This window comes from Diospyros lotus, chromosome 1, assembly GCF_014633365.1.
Source record: "Diospyros lotus cultivar Yz01 chromosome 1, ASM1463336v1, whole genome shotgun sequence".
Classification (NCBI taxonomy): domain Eukaryota; kingdom Viridiplantae; phylum Streptophyta; class Magnoliopsida; order Ericales; family Ebenaceae; genus Diospyros; species Diospyros lotus.
In genome coordinates this window covers 48,694,252-48,708,516 of record NC_068338.1, presented here as the reverse complement: position 1 = coordinate 48,708,516, position 14,265 = coordinate 48,694,252, and the positions used below count along the sequence as shown (strand labels likewise).

The window sequence follows — 14,265 nt, the reverse complement described above, 5'->3', positions numbered from 1 at the left end:
TTGTCTCAGATAAAGTAGATAGGTCTCGGCCTCCTAATGTTCGCAATTTTTGTTATTATGTGAACTAAATAGTTAGGCCAGCGAGTTAGAAGTTTCGCTGAGATCTCGTTTGGTTTGGCCAGTGAGTTGGAACTATCGTTGGGAGCTCGTTTAGTTCTACGGTTTGAGCTCGGGTCTCAACGACATATGATCTTGTTCTGATGAGCTCGACCTTGAATCCATTGGGTTTCAGGAGATTGGGTCGGCCTGCTTAGTCGAGTCCATACCATAAGAAGTGGTCCAAAAAATACTCATAACAAAATCCAAACATGAAATTTATCTATGTGTATATATATATATATAAATAATATTTATTTAAATATTAATATTTTAAGTTATTGCCTATATTTTAACTCATAAATAAGTTATTAAGTTTGTAAGGATCTAAATAAATAAATAATATTATTTTAATTTTATAATAATATTTTTTAAAAATATTTTAAACTTAATTAGAAATTTGAGGTACTTCCGACTCACCCTGCTGCAATTCTTATAAAGATCCTCCACTCCAATCCTATGGACCTGTTTTTTTATGCCTAGAGACTGTTTTAATACCCAGCTTTTCATTTTCAACATGAAAGAGAAATGCTAAAACCCAAAAAGGAAGCGCTTTTTGTTCTAAATTATGATAAAAATAAATAATTATATTGCATCATCGTACTAACAATAATATAATAATAAAAAATTTATTATATCGTATTCCTAACGTAATATTACAAATCACGAACTAATTATATCTTATTATTATATATCCACGGTTTAAATACAAATTAATCAATACATTTTTTTATAAATAAAAAATTAATATATAATTTATTTTCACTGTAATATATTCATTCAATAAATAGGTGATTAATTGTTATTAAATTATAATATCATATTAATAATAATTACCTTAATATTTTTTCCATCAAACTGCCACATAGATATCCTCTAACCTCAGAATTGAAATCTTATACTTTTGAACTATTTTAATTATTTTTTTGGAAAAAAAAAATCAACTAACTGTAAGTAGAAGTTAGTTGAATTTATCCACGTAGGATTTAATTACAAAAATTACATCGTATGAATAAATTGTGGTCCCCTGTGAAAAGAGTTTGGGAGTGGGGGTTAACGTGTGAATACATAAAAAATGGTGGTCCAGGAGATAATACTCCAAACTAAAAGGCTCCACAGAATTTTTTAGCGATTCTATTTGATCATAAAAATTTCAGGCTCCTGTCCCCTTGCCCTGAAATCAATCCCCGAAGCGCTCTCACCGCGTCAAATCGACAGCTAGGGTTAGGGTTTTCCAGATTTCATTCTTCCGTCCACTGTTGTCGGTTTCATCTCACGCGATCGCGAAATCTACGATCTCAAGGAGACCAACAAGGAAAGATGACGGGGAAGGCGAAGCCGAAGAAGCACACGGCCAAGGAAATCGCGGCCAAGGTCGACGCGGCGACGACCAACAGAGGCGGCGGCAAGGCGGGGCTGGCCGATCGGTCGGGGAAGGAGAAGGGCGGCCACGCCAAGCTGGAGTGCCCGCTCTGCAAGGTGACCGCGCCGGACATGAAGTCGATGCAGATTCACCACGATGCCAAGCACCCCAAGATCCCCTTCGACGAGTCCAAGCTCGTCAATCTCCACGCCTCCCTTGTCGGCGATACCTCCAACTCCACCTCCAACTCCACCTCCAACTCCAACTCCAACTCCAACTCCAAGCCGCGCCCCGGCATCCGCGGCAGCTTCAAGAAGTGAAACTGTGGCCCCTAATCCCGCTTGGGTAATTACCAGAGTACTATCCATCAATAAACCCTGGCCCCTCTTTCTAGATCTCCGTGTTTCTTGTCTTGTCTTGTCTTGTCTTGGGCTGTGGTTTATGGTTATGATAAGCACGTTCTGAGAGTTGAATTTTCTGTTACTATCTTCTTCATCTTAGCTTTGTGATAATGGTGGCAGTTCTATATTCTCCTTTTGATAACCGTGGTGCTTATGTATAAATATAAATATATATAATATCCGACTCATATTTCGGACGACATGCTTAATTTATGGGTGATAATTTATGTGACGTGGATTAGTAAGAAATGTTTTCAAAGCGCTGGTTATGATTTACTCTAGATCTGTAGCATTCTCAAACATTTCTTCGTACGTGGGAGTTTTTCTGTGTGATGAACTGGTGAATTTTTTTAGCATTATAGCTTGCCTGGTAATGATGATGTGAGATATCTACTTTCTACTTGGTGGTGGTTCTACATCTGGTTTTCTGATAATCGAAATTATATTTGTGAAGGCTTCTACTATTCTGTCTTTCCTTCTCTGTGTGGCTAGATTTGAACCAACAGCTGCACGAATTCTTATATCATATTTCTTGTTTGTTGTTGCACGCTGCTCTCTGCTGCTTGTTCAGTTAATCTTTCCTTTGTACATAAGTTAACTCGATTTGAAATTTCGGACTCTACACCTGACTTTGTACAGGCTCAACTAAATAAAGTGAGAAAGATGTGCAGGATGATATTTGGTTTATGTAGAGTTCTTTCACGGTCCGGGTTTTTGCTTAGCTAAGTTTGATCTATTAAATTATACTTGGGTTAGCTCTAAATATTGGGGTAAAATTCCATCAAATTTTGGTGCGATTAAGTTCTTTGGTTGGTTATGCAGATAATTGTAGAATATCGTGATAAGGGTGTCTGACATGTTGGAAAGTTGGTCTGCCTAGGTCCGCCCCCCCCAACACTCATAAAGGAGGTCTGTGCTGAACAAAGTTAAATTCACATGTTTTGAACTGTGAAGTTGTTACAAGGCTCTGGCTGATTACTAAATCTGGGTTTTCCTGAAAATTGGTTGATGCAAACCTAGATTGCATGTCAGTAACATGTCATCAAGTGAGCAAAGAGGACACTTAAAACACTCCCAACATCTCTTATCTAGAAAATCCCCACAGGCCAGACCTGTATACTGGTCAATGGATAGAGGATCAAGTTACATGTGGATAGGATCCCGAATATCTTGAGGTTATAATAATTAGTCCAATATATCAACAATGCCATATAAGACACATGTTATCTCAATCCCTTACATCATAGCTTGAGCATCTCAGCCCAAAAATTTTGTAGACGCCATGACACTAAATGTATCAAATCAACGACTAAAAGGTGTGAAAACAGGATTGATTCCTTCGTTCCCTTTGTACTAATATTTTAAACTATATCTTCCTATTTGACTTAAGCATCATAGAGCCTATCTGGAGCACTCCCCTGGTTGTGCTCCCCCATGGTTGCGGGTCATGACTGGCTATCAGTAATCTTCAATCTCTAACCACTTGAATGTTAATTCAAGTCAAATCAAATTTACACTAGTAATTTCATGCGTTATCAATTGGTGTTTTCTATAAAAATGAAAGAAAACTTGCATTGATGGTCAAAACAAGACCTGCTTGTTCAATCTCAAGGGACAAACGTCTCAATGAATATGCTCAATAATAACCCCAATATGCCTAGGAACTTTGACTTGCATGTTAGATTCGAGCAACTAATGAGAGACATGCAACAAAAAAGCTAAGATGTAGAAGTTCTTAACAGTCAAATGGGTGAGCTAGATGGAGCAGCGCAAGCTCTTCTGAACCTAAACCTAGTTGTAGATGATGGCAACCCATGGATCAATCTAGAGGCTTCACAACATCAAAGTAGCGAGGAACATAGGCTACATTGTGGCCTTTTCTTTCTTCTGTTTGATTAGTTCAGATCTTGCTGGTAGGATGAAATTTCACAACAGGCTGAATGGTGCCGATAATCATTGGGACGTTCAAGTTCATGTGCGTGGTTTCAATCATTCATGCAAGTTTCTTTCAAATCTCACAGTCCAATAAGTTACATGCAACTTTGATGTAAAATTGCCAATAATAGTTTAGTCTAACTTGGAGCAACAGTTGAGCAATTGGAGGTTGAACATTATTGTTGACTGATCGTAATTTGCATCCTCAGGAGGGAATTGCCTAGGGATTGCCCTAGAAAGGCTTTTCAAGAGGGAGGTACAGTTCAAAAAGATATTGTGCAAGGGAATGAAGAAATCAATCTTTTTTCTTAACTTCTGATTTTTATAAATTTACAATATTTTGGTATCTATAGAATTTTTGGAGCTGATATACTCAGATCAAGATGTTAGGGATTGAGGCAGCACTTGCCTTATCTGGGATGATCGATGTTTGGACCAATTATCAAAATATTCAGGATCCTATCCGCATGTAAGTTAGTTCTGCATCCATTGACCAACTTTAAGTTTATCCTCATAGCCGACATGTGGTTTGGCCTATGTGTCATTGTGTATGTGCGTGTAAGTGGGCTCTTCCATGAAAGAGGCGCGTTGGGTTGTTGAGGTATTTGTGTTGCGTACATGTTTTGTGGCATGCAGTTTAGGTCCGCATCAGATGGAATTAGAAATGAGATTATATGTGAGAAGATTAAGGTGATGCTTACTAAAGATAAGATATGAACAGTGATTAAAATGGTGCAGGTATGTGAAGAAAATTAATAGATCCACCTTTGAGGTGGAATGGATGGGATAATTTTTTTTTTTTTTTTAAAAACATTAGTAATAAACTCTTGACATGATGTGGTCATAGATATAGATGGTTAGGTGTGATTAAGGTTTGTAATTGTTCTGTTATGGGGATGATTTGGTTTTATAGTAATGTCTTGGATGATGTTCTTTGTTGGAGAGTGGAGGAGAAAGAGGAAAGACGCTTCCAAGTTAAGAGTGAATCCATCCATCCCATGGGATAAACCAAATTTGAGGACACCGGGATTTTAGATTGAAATCTAGATTTTTGTCTTCTGTGTCGTTGCATCTTCATTGAAGTTGACCAACTAAAACAATTTCTGAATTTAGTTGAGTTCCTGAATTAACTTTTTGATGTACAGTGAGTACAAGTATTCAAAGTGTTTATTTGTTTTTTTCTTCATGTAATATAATGTGCTCTGCTGTGGGATCTCACATAAAATATCCTTTCTTTAATTGGTATTGTTTAGATAACTTGTATTATTCAGTGAAGGGTAACACCTTGTAATCAAATGGGGGGACTGTCTGTGGGCCTAATAAGATGGAACATGTATGGTGATTCCACTTCATAGAGCATGCTGCATACAGAGACAAGCCCCTAGATTCAGGTGCTCTTCCAACCTGGTTTTTGTGTCAAGTCCTCAACAAAAATGGCAATTGCTGACATGATCGTGTACCAGTGAGACGTTTTCTTAATTTTACAAGATCAACAGCTATTCTTCTAGGATTCCAAAGAAGTTTTCTTTCTTGTCAAGGTCATGTTTTCTTGAACTTTCCAATTCAATTTATTTATTCCAAACAGGTACTGGAGTTTGAAATTAATATTGCAGTTTATTTTTCCTTTTAAGTTATATAATGGAATTTTTTTATTTTTCCCTCTCTTATTCCTCTCAGAGTTTTAGATTAATTTATATATATCAGGCTAAACTTTTATACGTCACAATTCTTTATTTTATTTATTTTGTTAACGATTCGTGGTCGACCTATGATGAGTTGTGAAAATTATGGTGATTTTAGTGTTTGAATATTAGAGAAAGATAAATGAGGTGTCTGAGAGTGAAAAAAAAAAAAAGTTGTTAGACTTCTTGGTGAGACTTAGAATTTCAATTGTGGTGATGGCAAGAGCTAAAATAGTAAACTCTATTGAGGAGTTTGTGGAGGTAAGTGGGACAAAATTTGGTGATAGCAATTGAAAAGGCAATGGTGGGTAAAATTATTCGTTTGAGAGTTTAATTTTTTTTTTTTTTAATTTTCAATTCGTATCACTTAAATCGACTTAATACATAAAGGAATTCCTAAAGTAATATGAAATGAGACTTTTAACCACCTAACTAAACTTTTAGCATATTTACTCTTTCAACTAATTTTTTTTTTTTTTTATCATCTTAGATTCTTGACAGTAGTCTTCATTAAAACATAAATTTCTCACGCATTATAAGCATACAAATGAGACTTAGGTAACGAAGAAATGGTTAAAAGGAAAAAATATATCAAAATTTTAGTTAAGAAATTAAATATCACATTTCTTAATAATCTAAAATCTCCTAAGCCTTTAATAAAAATAAAACTGTAGCTTGAAAGTTGAAAATAAAAAATAAAAATTAATAACTCTTTTTATTAAAAAAATATATATATTTTTAATGTTACATTGATGTTTAACAATGGTCACTAATTATTTATTTTTTATATTCAAACGAATGAGTTTAGTCCCACTAAAAACAAATAATATAATTATTAATTTTCACAAGCTCAACTCAAATTTGTAGCTCACGGGCTTAAAAGAAAAGATTGATAATGTTATCAAATAATATAATTAGTTTCATATTTTTAATTAAAAGTAAAAGTTGAACATAGAGAATTAAAAACAAAATCTTAAAAGGAAAATTAAAAATTGATAACCTTTTCATCAAACGTGTTGTCAACTTAGTACTTGGGATTGAACTTGATCTAATTTTGGTAAGCTTTAGCTCAACAATCCGTAGGCCCATCATTCCTGTCTGCCCCGAGGTCACCCATTGTAATATTGGGCTGGGCCTGGTCCTATTCATTTATTAAATAGGCTTGGATTCTCAACGGGCTCCTGTAGCTGGGGCTGGGATCAGGCATCTCAAAGTAGTGGTGGCAATTCATGCTGGCGGGTCGTAATCGTGTCGTGTTGAGAGACACGTATAACACGTATCAGGCTAACCCAAACATGACCCGTTTAATAATCGTGTCAAATTCTTTAAACCCAAACACGACACGTTTATTAAACGTGTAACACGACACGATCCATTTAACTCGTTTAATTAAACGTGTCGTGTCGTGTCACCTATTAACCTGTTTAATTTAAATGGGTCGTGTTGTGTCACCTGTTAAACGTGTTATTTCGTGTATAATCGTGTTAATATGTTCAGATCAACTCACTAACCCTTTTAATTAAATGTGACATTTCGTATATAATCGTGTTAACGTGTTCAGGTTAACCCGTTAACACGTTTAATTAAACGTGTCATTTCGTGTCTAAACGGGTTAGACAAGTTGACCTGCTTAAGACACGAAAATAATCGCGTCATAAACGAGTTGACCCAGAACTCGATTAACCCCAACCCTAACCCGCTTAACTACGTGTCATGTCGCGTCGTGTAATTGGATCATGTCCAAAATTGCCAGCTCTATCTCAGAGCATAACAATTTTCAACAATACTCTGTCATAACGTTTATTAACCATAAGCCATCTAAGATATTGGATGAAAACTATAAAAGTTTTGGGTAGCCAAAAAGTCAACACATACACACGCATAGAGAGTTTTAATCTTTTTACCTAATTATTTGTTGTTGTCGTGTTTTTATTGTTTAGAATAATGTTATTTATTTGAATTGGAGATGAAACTCTAGTTTAATTGATATTTTTTGTCGACGTTTGGAATCAATTGACCGTGATTCATAGGCCCGCAATGAGATAATGAGCCCAAAGGCCAAGAGAAGAAACGAAATAAAACAGATAATAAGTCACACACACAAACAATTTTTACGTGGTTCAGCTAAAACAATACCTACTCCATGACTATTTTTTGGTTATTCCGACAGAGTAACAGTATCTCATTTATCATTGTCGTCCTTTTGCAATGGTGTTTTTGACCTCTATTTATAGTGTGAGGAGTTTACAATTTACATAAACTTTGTGAAATGGAAGAATAATGACATGGGAGACAAAGTGTCCTTATCAATTTCATAAAATCGGGAGTGGGTTCTGTATTACCAAGGATCTGGTTTGCCTCAGATAAAATAGATGGGTCCCTGTCTCTAGTTGTTCCGCTGTCTTGTTGTTATGCGAACTAAACAGTTATCTCCGCAAACTGGAAGCATCATTGAGAGCTCGCTTGATTTGGCCAGCGAGCTAGAAGCATTGTTGGGAGCTCATTTGATTCTGCAATTTGAGCTCGGGTCTCGGCGATATGTGACCTTGTTCTAATGACCTTGAGCTTGGGCCTATTGGGCTTTTGGTGATTGGGTCAGCCGACTGAGTTGTGTCTAACCCATAAGAAGTGGTGCGAGAAATATCCATAATATTTTCATCATTAAAAAATGAAGAGGTATAGATGCCCAAATTTATAATAAAAATATGCCAACTAAATTCAAGATCCATCTCCAGTTTAGATAAATAACATTACTCTATTATTTATATTTTGATTTGAGTTTTTATTTCATAATTAATAGATGTTTAACATTGAATTTGAAAAGTATTCTTTTTTTTTTCAAAAAAAAAAAAAAAAAACCCTTCTCTCTTGGTACTCAAAGCAACATAAATTTTAATCATTTATTGTGTGTGTTTTTTCATAACCTTTTTAACTTTTAATTAGGGTATGTAGGAATAGGAGAAACCCAATTACCCCATTAATATAGGGAAGAGTTCTTTTCCTCCCTAATTAAGTAGTTGACTACTCTCAGCTATAAAGAGGCCCTAAATGTATAGATAGTAGAATAGAGAGGGGGTTGCTTATAGGTTTGTGCATTGGGAAAATAGCACACAAAAGGGATTTGAACTTCTGACTTTTGTAGTATAACTTGAACATAAGTCTTATAGATGCAAGATATTTTTTACTTTGAGGAAAAGATATATATATATATATATATTTTATTTTTAGATATTTGGATGTTGTGATTAATTTTATTTTTGGATTATAATTTTAATTAATATAAGATATAGAGGAATAATTTAGAATATAGATATCGTAAGTTTAGGTTTGATTTTTATAATATTTATGGTAGCATGGTTAAATTGGAAAAATGCATTTAGTGTTTGATGTGATAGAATTAAAAATTTAGTACAAAGTCTAACAAAGATGAAGATATTAACATAGATGGATGGTTATTATCAAAAAAGAAAAAGATAAATGGATAGTTATGAAAGATGAAGTAACTCTTATTAAATATAAGATGTGTAAAATATGATTAAAATAATTTAGTTATAGGAGAAAAAGTAAAAACTTATTTGAGGAAAATGAACGAAATAAAAAAAAAAAGCTATCAAAATGAGTATAAGAACATTATAAAAGATAGGGTAACTTTCTAACATTATCATTTCTTTTTTGTAACGTAAAAAATTCGAGGAGTTCTTAGTACATAGCACCCTCTCTAAAACTCATAGTTCACCTAGACTTGATTTAGGTGTATAGACAAGTTCACCGTAAGTCGAAACTGAAAATTTGGCCCTTCAAATAGACACATGTAATTACACAATTCTGTACGGAGACAAAATCAAATCCATGACTTTGCAGTATCTCAAGCTCCCGAATACGTGCAACGAATCATTTGCACTATCTCAAGGGATTCACATACTATTTTTGAGGTTTTAATAAAAATGCATCGAATATTCTTGTGTATTTAAAAAAAATATTTTTTATTTTTTAGAAAGAAATTAACCATTTTACCTATCTTTATATACTATTTTGTTTTTCTTTTCTCTTTTCTCCTTTCTCTTCTTATTTTTAACCATCACTAGTAGACAAAGACTTTGTGACAAGGTATTTTTGACCATCACCACTAGACAAAGCTTTTGTGACAAGGTAGCAACCTTATCTCGACGCCGACTAAAAAGAAAGAGAGAAAGACAATGACAAATGATGTCAAAGACAAAGAGAGACGGTGGAAAAGGAGACAAAACGACAAATTTAGGTAAGATATAGTTCTTCATATTCTTTTTCTCTTTCTATATGGGTTCAAAATCAATTTTTAATTTTTAAGTTTGTTGGAGATTGGGGTTTAACTAAGTTTTTGAGTTCTTCATTTTGATTCAATTGGATTCTTTGAAAATTGGGTTTTGATTTGATTCATTATTTAGGTTATTTGGAGATTGGATTTTGATTTAATTTTATGTTTATTTGTTTATAAAAACTTAGGATTTTTTGTATTCATTAGTTACTATGTTGAAAGTATTTGTGCATAATTTAGGGTTTCTTTATTCAATTGTTTGATCCTGAGACTCCAAGTATTGTAACTATTATCTTCTTCTTCTTCTTCTTCTTCTTCTTCTTCTTATTTCTCCTTCTTTGGGGTAATCAGTTTGAGTTCTCTTTGGAAGGATAAAACTAGTTTTGGAGAAAATAAAAATTGAGTTCTCTAAAAGAACCTAAAAATTTGAGTTTGTTCGAATGTCTAAGGAAAACTTAGATCAACCCAATCTCGACAATTGTGGCCCACCAATTATAATTTTTTTACTTACTTTTTTTTTTTTTTTTTTGGAATCATAATGGAGGAGGAAGGGGCATTTTAAAAATTTAAAAATAAAAACTAAAAGTTGATAACAGTGGGCAGAATGATTTGCAATTATAAAACTCAAGGGAAGTGTACTCTAAAAGATAAAAGCACATAACTGTAAATAATTTATGTAATCAACCTTATATAATGAATAAATTTTAATATGTTATTAATTAAGTTTAATTCAACCAAGACTATGATTTATCATTGTTCTAAGTTTAATAGCACTGACAATTTTTATCGAATTATCATTATCCTAAGTCCAAACCATGATTTATGCAAAAATGAAATATGGAAAATAATTTCCAGAGTTAATGGCATTTTCTTGGCTAGGTCAAAATGGCAGATTTGACTTCTCATTATGCCAGCAAACTTTGGAAATTACAAAACTAAAAGCATCTTATCACATTACCATGATGTTTTATATACGAGCATGAATTGCTTAATATATATACATTTAATAAAAAGTAGTGGATGCAGACTCTGTAATTTAGTAAAACTCAGGATAGGATAGGGACAGCCATTTGACAGAGAAAGTTGGTGACATATATTGTACAAAGGCAGGAAGAGAACCCACGAAGGATCGGATTGTTACAGAGAAGTTAGAACCCACAAGAAGGTTTATCCATGACCTTGAGATGAGAACAAAAGGCCTGTGTTAAGAACAGCAAAAAATGATGCTGTGTGTAAAAGGGCATCCATAGCCAAAGCAATTGAAGCTCTGTAAAAGGCCAGTACTGGGATTCTATCTCAATTCAAACAGAGAAAAAAAAAAAAAAAAACCCCACTCCCTCCCCCCTTTGCAAAGGAAGGAAGATCCTCCTCCTCTGTTGTTCTATCCTACTACTACTACTAATCCCCTCAAATCGAAGTTATCCGGGGCTTCTGTACAGTTTCCTGCCCGCCATAGAGCAAGCGCCGCTTCTTCGAAGCATATCCATGGTACTGGTAGATGATGCTGTGAAGACATTGCCTCAGGCACAAGACATCGTAGGCCTCCAGGAACTTCAAATCTGTTGCCCTCCATTTTGAGCCCGCAAAATGCTGGTACTCCTCCACCACTGAACATAACCGCCAGTTTTGCAGTTTTCTTAGGCAACCAACCAGACAGCCTGTCCGATGCTGCAGTAGAGACGGCCAATGTTAAGGTTCAAGCCGCCTTAAAATCATATCAGAACCTAAGCCATCCAAATCAGTTGATGAAAGAACAGAAATCATAGTCTTAATGCAACATCCATAATGAGGTTTGCTCCCCCGGCAAACTATATATAATTGGGTTCATGATTCAAGCAAGGATCAATCATTGGAATAGAACATTGTTTTGTCTGGGAAGGTGATGCCAATCGATGACAACTAGTTAATATAACACCTGGACATGGATACAAATTTCTACAACTGATGAAGACGAGGAATCAAACAAACACGTTATTTTGTCTAATTTTTTCTAAAACTCAAATATTCTTATCCCAAGCTTATATAATTCAATGGACAATGAGAATGGTGTAGGATAGTCCTTCACAAAACGCTTGATCGAACAAGATCAGACACCATGGGTGAACATACATAGGACAAGCCCCAAATAGATACAGAATGAAGTGCAACAATATGAAAAACAATTTCTAACATCTTGTAGAGTTAAGACTAGAAATTGGCATACCTTTCCGCGCCTACAATGGATTAGAACTGGATGGTTTCTGACATCTAGAAATTCCAAAAAGGGAAGAAGAGAAAAGTACTAATGTAAGTCAAAGGGCGAAAGCAAGGAAATTAAAAAGAAACGAGGTGAAGAAGTAAAGCAAAAGAGTGTGATCAGTAAAGCAGTCATAATTCTATACCAAGTAGGATTTTTAAAGCCTTTGTGATAACATCCCTCGGAATAGTCACAGAGGATTCCTGCAGAGTAGATGGTTATGAACAGAAGATCAGCAAAGCAATAAATGGTGGATAATTAAAATAAATGACATGACTATTATTGGGATTCATAGTATTTGGAGGCAGAAAAATAATTACTTGCAGTGGAATTTCCAAATTATTAAGCTAATTACCATCAACAAGTATATCAACTTTTAGCATTCAGAAAGCAAAGATTCAGATACGAATCGATCACAGGAGGTGGCTTCTGGCCACATCTGAAAGAATAATGCACCATCAAGGAGTTCGCTCTTTCCTGTTAAGCTTGGTTTACATTGCAATGGCAAATATCATATATTCATTTTGTGAAAAGTGGAACTCTGTCGGTGATTAACTGATCAAGGCTTGATATTTTGTTGTGTGAAAAGTGGAATATTATAGCAATTTCCTATCATATAAATAACATATATCACAATAACTACCGGAAGAAACCCACCACAAAATTGTTACACAAACAGCATGATACATAGCAACAATTTTATCTGACGTCTTGAAAAGGATCAAATTCCAAAATCAATCTGGCATATTTCAATAATTCTCATCTTTTTTTCTGAATCCATTGAATATTACAAATGTTTACTAAAATTGTTTCCTGCAAAATCATTCGAGACAATAATAAAACAAAGACTCGTACTAATTAAACTAAACTTTTAGTTAGACTATCTCTTAAATTCATCTTGAAGCATCAACAAAATTTCCCAGAACATCCCCCCAATTCGATGTTGAATTTACAAAACCCCAAATTCGGGAGTACAATGCAATACCCGAAATATAGATAATTCAATTCTTGGAACAAAAAATCCTTCTCCGGATAAGGAAATAAAAATCAAATTGCGATGCCCACTTTACACCACATAAAACACAATTTGCAGAGACAAAACAAATACCTTGGTGCCATCAATTCCAAATTGGAAGAGCTGAATTTTATTGGATTGAAGAAATTCCCAGTTTTCCTGAGGATATGGTTCCGGGCACAAGCATCTGCCAATAATTGAATCAACAAAACACACATTTTAGTCTATATTCATCATATATACATATACAGAGATAAAGAAAGTTGAGGGTTGAAAGGGTGACAAACATGACTGATCGCAGATTGAGGGTCTCGATGAATCCGAAATTGGAAGATTCTGGGAACCCAGATCTGTAAACGCCTTCTTCGACCATGGAGAAGTTGATGGGTGGGATCAAAAGAGCTTCATCTCTCCTCCTCCTCCTCCTTTCTCCACCATGATCACGCCCACCATTACCGGATTGTGCGACGTTCGGCGGAGAGGCGGCGGCGGCGGCTGCAGCTCCTGTGGTTGCTCGTACGGGAAAGACGGAGAAGAAGAAGAAGAAGAAGAGAGAGAGAGAGAGAGAGAGAGAGAGAGAGTTTGAAATATCAAATATCGACGACGATTTGCGTTTCCATATATGGCAAGCAAGTTTCTTGCCTCTTCCTCATAAGCCTGGAATTGGGTTTTAAAAAATGTCCACCCAAAGCCATGATTTCTACACTCTTTTTAGAGAGGTTTTCGAAGCTTCCTATTCCTTCTCCTCCCTTTAGGATTTCTTTTCCTTATTTTTATAATTAATTATCATCATAATCATAATCATCATCATCTACACCATATTCATCTATTTTCTTCCTAAATAAGCTTCATTATCTCAATTCTACTTTATTTAATTACTATTTGGACTCTATTAAACAATCAATTAGATTACAAGCATAGTGCTTACTATCGCTCCCTACTAAATATAGATTAGATATATATTTTTACCCATACCTATCTACTTATTGGCTAATATATTTATTTTTAGTTAAATAACGAAATTAACCTCTCAACTTTACATTTTATAATAAAATACATTTTACGCTTCAATTTATCTTATAATAACTTTATATTTTTAATCTTATTTCAATTTAATTCTTCTTTAAAAATTATTAAAAAAATATCACATTGTAAATATATATATATATAAAAGCAATTGTGGATTAATATTTTATTTTAAATTTAACTAAATTTGTTAGGAAACATGAAACTTAGAAAACCA

General features: G+C 34.5%; 2 protein-coding genes across 2 annotated transcripts; one reads left to right on the top strand and one right to left on the bottom strand.

Annotated features, from left to right (window-relative positions):
* Positions 1 to 1,250: 1,250 nt before the first annotated feature.
* LOC127793204 (protein METHYLENE BLUE SENSITIVITY 1-like) lies at positions 1,251 to 2,060 on the top strand. Its single transcript, XM_052324008.1, has one exon. The coding sequence runs from the start codon at positions 1,417 to 1,419 to the stop codon at positions 1,777 to 1,779; it is 363 nt and encodes a 120-aa protein (XP_052179968.1). The 5' UTR covers positions 1,251 to 1,416; the 3' UTR covers positions 1,780 to 2,060.
* An 8,667-nt stretch (positions 2,061 to 10,727) lies between these two features.
* Positions 10,728 to 13,995, bottom strand: LOC127794220 (tyrosine-protein phosphatase DSP5-like). Its single transcript, XM_052325167.1, has 6 exons — positions 13,992 to 13,995; positions 13,310 to 13,670; positions 13,116 to 13,209; positions 12,153 to 12,210; positions 11,975 to 12,018; positions 10,728 to 11,439 (listed from the first exon to the last, which is right to left on the bottom strand). The coding sequence occupies exons 1-6, from the start codon at positions 13,993 to 13,995 to the stop codon at positions 11,179 to 11,181; spliced, it is 822 nt and encodes a 273-aa protein (XP_052181127.1). The 3' UTR covers positions 10,728 to 11,178.
* Between the last annotated feature and the right edge of the window lie 270 nt (positions 13,996 to 14,265).